Source organism: Gavialis gangeticus, unplaced genomic scaffold (genome assembly GCF_001723915.1).
Source record: "Gavialis gangeticus isolate Ggan-Ray unplaced genomic scaffold, GavGan_comp1, whole genome shotgun sequence".
Taxonomy (NCBI): Eukaryota; Metazoa; Chordata; order Crocodylia; family Gavialidae; genus Gavialis; species Gavialis gangeticus.
Genome location: NW_017729022.1, coordinates 51,784,955 through 51,791,693, shown reverse-complemented (window position 1 = coordinate 51,791,693; position 6,739 = coordinate 51,784,955). Strand labels below are relative to the sequence as shown.

Here is a 6,739-nt window from a genome sequence, read left to right as displayed (position 1 = left end):
GAAGACATTGAAGAGTATCAGTCCAAGGACCGAGCCCTGCAGGACCCCACTGCCCACTTCCTTCCAGGAAATGACCTGCTCGGTAGCATGGAAACGGAAAGGGATCTCGGAGTCCTAGTGGACTCCAAGATGAACGTGAGTCGTCAGTGTGACAAAGTCATCAGCAAAGCTAACTGCACTTTATCATGCATCAGCAGATGCATGACAAACAGAACTAAGGAGGTGATACTTCCCCTCTGTCGGGCACTGGTCAGACCGCAGTTGGAATACTGCATACAGTTTTGGGCACCTTACTTTAAGAGAGATGTGGATAACCTGGAGACAGTCCAGAGAAGGGCCACTGGTATGGTTAAGCGCTTGCAGGGCCATGCCCTATAAGGAGAGACTAGGGCACCTGGACCTCTTCAGCCTCCACAAGAGAAGGTTGAGAGGTGACCTTGTGGCTGCCTATAAATTCATCATGGGGGCACAGAAGGGAATTGGTGAGGTTCTACTCCAAAATCTACACCAAAATCTGAAATGAGCTCACAAGGGAGGTGATGCTCTCCCCTACCCTGGTGTCTTCAAGAGGAGGTTAGATAGGCATCTGGCTGGGGTCATCTGAACCCAGCACACTTTCCTGCCTATGCAGGGGGTCAGACTCGATGATCTACTGAGGTTCCTTCCGACCCTAACATCTATGAATTTGTCTATTATTGAATGGAGAGGTTGTGGTCAGTCTGAAGGTTTGGGTCTGCCCAGAACAAGGTATCTGGGTCATAAATCTCTGCCAATACCTACCTCTTACTGCACCTCTCTGCAAGCAAACCTTTCCTCGCAAACTCTCTGTAGGCTGGCCTTTTCCTTTATAACCTGCTTCCTCTCACCAACCTTACAGTGAAGGAAGATGAGAAAGTTTCCAGGCAAACTCCATAGCAAACATGAAGAACTAAATTTTGCTCAGGTGGTTTCCCTCCCTCTCTCTCCTCCCCTTTCTTTCTGTCATCTTTCTTTCTTTCATCCATGCCTTTATTTGTTTAGGTCTGTAGAACACCAATAGAGAGTACAGCAAGAAGAAAATGATTATGAGTGCACCCAGGACAACTTGAACTTCTCAAAGAGTCTGACTAGATGCAGTCAGGGTTCAAACACAGACTCTGGGAAATGACTGATTTACAGCCTTAATTTATAATGTGCCTTAGCTGAACTAAATTATACTTTTCTCTAGACTAACGTTTCACTCCCCCTAAGACAGAACAGGAAAATTCCTTCATCGTGTTGCCTCCCTGCTATGGATTTGAAGCAATTGAACCACTTTGGATTAGCTTCAGCATTTTCTGAAATGCTAGCTACATGGCGATGTATTGTAACCAAGTCATGCACGCACTGCAGTAACCCCCACCCATTGTGCCCACATACATACATTTCTCCAATCTGTGTAGGCATGTTGAGGGGGAACTGCTAGCTGTAGCTGGCTTAATATAGTCCTGCAGGGATCCACTGGCAACCCTACTATTAGTGTTTTAGAAACTGCAGTCCAGTAAAAGTGTCTGACCACTTTTCCTAAACATATCTATTACCCATATTTATTGCACTGTGTAGCGTATATGAAAACTCAACGATCCTTTGAGAAGAAAGGGATGAAGAAAAGCGTTTACTAATTGGTACCTATAAAAATGAACAGGTTTAAATCATTTAAGACTCCAATTGAGCAAAGCTCTTCAGCATGTGCTTCAAGGTTAGCATATAGGTCCCACTAACCTAAAAGGCCTAATCCAAGGCCCACTGAACTTCATGGGAGCCTTCCCACTGACGTTGTTGAGCTATGAATCAATTGCTCAGTGTGTTCCTCCTCCCCTAATGTTTGAGTTGTGGAATGGAGGATGGTGCAACAAGTCGCATGCTGAATTTTGATAAAGATATGACAAAGATTTTCAAGAGTTAGATAAGTAGGAAGGAGCAGAGTCTACAATTTCAAATATAATTTTCTGTTCCCACAACCTCCATTTTTTCGGGTGCCCAACTTGAGACACCTTGAAGTAACTTGGTTTTCTACAGGGAGGTCATACGTAGGCATTTGATTTTTAGTACATATTTGGGCTTCCAAAAAAAAAAAAAAAAATCAGTATCCACTCAAAAAGTAGGCCAAGCAGTGCCTTGAAGTGGCAGTTGCTAACTTTGTATCTATTTGCTTGTAGAATCATTCATTCAGAAAAATAACAGAGAAGGAACTCTAAGGTTCAGCTGGAAGGAAGAGGACAAGGCTATTGATGAGCTTAAAACTATCTCAAGATGTAGAGACAACAAAAGCTAGACTGGAAGAGACAAAGAAGAGTATAAAATCTTGACAATAATGAATTGACAAAATGCTTAAGTACTAGCAGAACTAAAAGAAACTCTTCCCTCAAGCCCCACCACCAGGACTATATAAAACGATACTGGACAAAGCAGTGAAAGCCACAGTCTCCTGCTGATATAAATGGTGCATTAGGCTTTGAAGGGAAGTTTTCTTCTGTTGTTAATTTTGTTCTACAATTTAATGCTGTTCTCCCTTCCCCACCCTCTACCTGAGGTAACTGGGAAAGACCCTCCAACCCTCTTCACAAACAAACTTCATCTCTTTAAAAATGATCCAGCTATGATTCCGATGCAGAGGTTTAATTAAGAAACATCAGACACATATGTTGTTATCAGTGTGAACTAGAAATGACAGCAGATGTAAAAAGCTACTAGTAAATGGCATGCAATTTAGTCAAACTACAAGACAGTACTGTGCTGATCAGTAAGGCCTAATTTTTCAGAAGTGCTGAGCACCTAACACTCCAGTTGGCATCAGTGGGAGTTTTAGATGTTCATCACCTGTGAGAGTCAAGTACTAATTGTCTAAGAAATACATATTCTCTGTCTGAAAAAACTTGGACATCTGCTACATATTACAACTAAAGAATCAGAGCACACAAGCCAGTGAGTGACAATGCTGGATTGACCTACCCTGCTTAAGAAAAAAAAAACACAGGAATGCCGTGTTCTTTTTGGAGACCCCTTTGAGACCATAGCTTGGATTCTCCATGACTTAGTCCACCTGCAGCAATGGAAATAACCTACCCAAGGATGTCTATACACAAAAAGACAGAGCCATATGTCACTAGAGAATGACAGCCCATTAGCCCAGGATACATTTGGCAATTGTAGATTTTGCCTCCCTCTCAGCTTTCCCACTCACATCTCTTTGCCTGGATTTCTGTGATGTTGTGATCAGTAGGGCGAGGGAGGAATCTCTAGGATTAGAGTGCTAATCTGGAGACTAGGTTTAAATTCCTGGTTGTACCATAGATTTTCTTTGTGAGCTTCGGCAGATTATCTAGGGACAGATCCACAGAAAGACTAAGGTATTGTAGCATCTACTTTTAGGTGGCAAGTCTTCCTATGCAATGCACAGGGAGAGATAGGTGCCTTAGAATAGGATCCATGAAAAACCAGTGTGCTAAGTGGGCAGGTACCTAAACTGGCTCACTGGAAATGCTGAAGAGAAGGGAGTTAGTTGCCTACAGGTGTGTCTATACTGCAGCTCTCACAGATGAACTAAACTAGCTTTAAAATAGCTACTTCAGGTACCAACAGGAGTGTAGCCACAGCAGCACACACCAACTACTTGAGTATTTATCCAATTTTCTGAGTGACATTTGCAGTCCATGCTGAAATCCTTGCTGTCATAGTTATGCAGCTCACAGTATTCAAGCTACATAGTTTAACATTAGCTCAGGTATGACTACACTACACTCACAAGTGTATGTTTGTGATTAGTACAGACATACCTTAGACTACAGCTGCAGGGAAGTGCCTATCTCCACTTCAGATTTACACCCACAAGTCATCTTCTGGATTGGCACCTAAAGGCATATCTACATGACAATACACTGCCATGTAAAGATACCTTGAAGCTGTGTTACATTATGTGGGCTAATTAACCCTAACATTACTCTAGACAGCATGGCATGCTAACATGGCCATACTGTTTCTAACACTTTAGCTCAGGTATCTCCATATGACATGTCACTGACAGTGCCTAGATGGAGCCCCTGTAACCTGTTGTCAATGAGAATGGAACCCAAGACCTTCTGAATCCGAATGCAATAAAAGCTGTGTTATCCAACATCCATGGGGAATGGGGAGTGCCAGTTAATCAAATATGCCAGTTATCTGAAAGGCATCTTTGCCTGTTCCAGCCGCCGCCCCTCCCGCTGCGTTCCGTGAGCCAGGGCTTCCACTCCCTGGTGTCAGTGTGCCAGGGGACAGTGAGGGGGGCCCCCCGTACAGGCTGCTTTGATCCAGGCTGTGGTCCAAAGTCAGCGAAGTGGGACTCAGCGAAACTGGAAGTGCCATGGTGGGACTTCCGGTTTCACTTTTGCCACATCGATCGGCATGCCGGTTAATAAAGTGCTGGTTAACACAGCTTTTACCGTATATGATAGAAGCCTGCCCAAGCAAGGAGACCCAAGTCTGCAGCTGAGTTTGGTGCAGATGTGGCTAACCATGAATGCCCCAACTGCTTTTAAGAGTGGACAGAGTCCCACACTGAGTGCCTGCAGCTACATACCCTTTTATGGAAAGACTCTCTCTTGAGATATTTATGGTTCATCCTTTTTGCACAGGAAAACACATTCTTGGAACAGTTCCCACAGACTTTTGTATTATGCTATCATTGTCCATCCACCTTCCAGGCATGTTGGCTCCTGTTTCATGCTGAATTGCCTGCCATTGCCACAAAGAGCTGTTGGGGTGGCAGTGCAAAAGGACATAACACACACCAGAAGCCTTCCATTTGCCCAGCCTCCAACAAATACTACCTGTTCTCCCCACTTTCGCCTGAATGTTACATGATTCCCAAGAATCGGTGTGACAAGCATACGCCTGCCATAACCCCTACTTTGTGATGCTTACCTGACCCTTCCCCTTACCTGTTGAGCATGTTGGACTGGTATATCCTTTTTTCCTGGGTGTTATAACAGCTGCTCTTGGGCTCAGGGATGAAGCTGTGTTCAGACAGCATGTCAGAGGCAGCCGTGGTGATTATGGCTATCCCATCCCTCACCCTGGCAGGAAGACCATAGTCCCACTCATCATACGAGACAGAGATGAGCCCAGTGGGGAACTCAGATGGCACTGTGTCTGTATCGCCTGCCACCAGGCTGGGCACGATCCATGTGTAACCATAGCCTGTCAGACCCACAGAGTTGGCTACCTCAAAGATATAAGTTGCCTCTTCCTTGGTGCAGTAGAGGAGGATAACAGGACTCTGTAGCTTCTTGAGCTGGTTTTGGATCTTTGAGTCCCCATCATCTAGGGACATATCCAGCAGGAGGACCTCCTCCAGCTCCCAGCCCACAAAGCTGTGCTCAATGGTGCTGCGAATCTTGTTGACAAAGTCCTGGTAGCCAGGGAAGTAGGTGGTGACAATGGAGAAGATATACCAGTCATATTCTTCCATAATGTTGAGCATGACAGAGGCTTGCTGTTCTATTGATGGGCCAAACTGGAAGAACATGGATGACTCATCCTAGAAGAGAGCCAAAAGAAGAGAGAGAAAACAAAAACTGGTCAAAACAAATAAAAATCAGAGTCCCTAGACAATTCCAGTGAGGAAGGAGAAAAAACTAGGTTGCACCCCTTCACTTCGGAGTTTGGGCTTGGCTCAAGGCTTCTTAAAAGCCAGGCAAATTGGAAGAAAAGAAACCTTTTTATGGTGCTTTTTCTTCTTTTCTTTTTAGCGGTGGCCGTTTAAATCTGCTCAGAGGTCTGGAAGGTCAGAAGCAAATTTGGCAGAGGAATGTATGGCATGCAAGTGAGGTGGTCAAAAATAAAGAGAAAATGCAGATTATTCCATAATTAGAGAGATTAATGAACTTAACTTTTTGTTTATCCTAACATCATATTTGACATAAACAGAGATACACTAGTGTGCAACACTATAAGTGTTTTGGCAGGGTCTGGGATACTCACAGCAAGTGAAACTTGGATATACAAAATTATTGCCAAAAAGCAGATATATCACCATTTTACATATCAAATGTTGTTTATACTTTGTTTTAAAGGAAAGCTTTTAATATTTCTATTGGCATAATTTTTCATATCCTTCCATCAAAGTCATTACAATACTGTTATCACCATGCCCATATTTACACAAAAGAAAACGAGAACTGAACAGTTTTGGAGGTTATAATATTATCTGAAAGAGGTTTTATATGGATTTCTGTTACTGAATCACAGTGCAAGCGTTTTTCGTCCTGGTAGTTCACAAGACATTAGATTTACAATTTGTCACTAGTCCAATGAAATTTTAAATCCCTGCATTTGTCTGAGCTACATTCAAAAGGAATTTATTTCCAGAGCAGGCTCTATTGTGGACTAGCCTTATACCCTTTAAAGTCAATTGCCAAGTCCCTAATAAAAAGTGGTAGAGTTAAATTTTGGTATTCAGAAGAAATTCATATTATAATAAAGTCACTATTCAAAATCAATTACCATTTTTAGGAATGAAGCAGCAGCCCTTCCTCTTCTCAATTAGCCAGAAGACCAGGCCTAGAAGTGGCAGTTAGGTATGTCAAGTCAAAAGGAATCCACTGAATATAGTAAACTGATAAATGCCCTATAAATTTACATGCAACTGAAGTTTAGAAAAGAGTAAAGAACGGATCACTACCAAGTCTAGTCTCCTTTAAAGCAGGCTAAATGCTTTTGCACCATTTTAATGGTGTCGGTG

The 6,739-nt window shown here is 43.0% G+C and overlaps 1 protein-coding gene across 1 annotated transcript in view; it reads right to left on the bottom strand.

Annotated features, from left to right (window-relative positions):
- GRIN2B (glutamate ionotropic receptor NMDA type subunit 2B) overlaps positions 1-6,739 on the bottom strand; it is a 388,000-nt gene that overhangs the window by 230,829 nt on the left and 150,432 nt on the right. Inside the window, exon 3 of the mRNA XM_019514920.1 lies at positions 4,938-5,536. Within this exon, the coding sequence (XP_019370465.1) occupies positions 4,938-5,536 (599 nt within the window). The remainder of the gene's footprint in view (positions 1-4,937; positions 5,537-6,739) is intronic.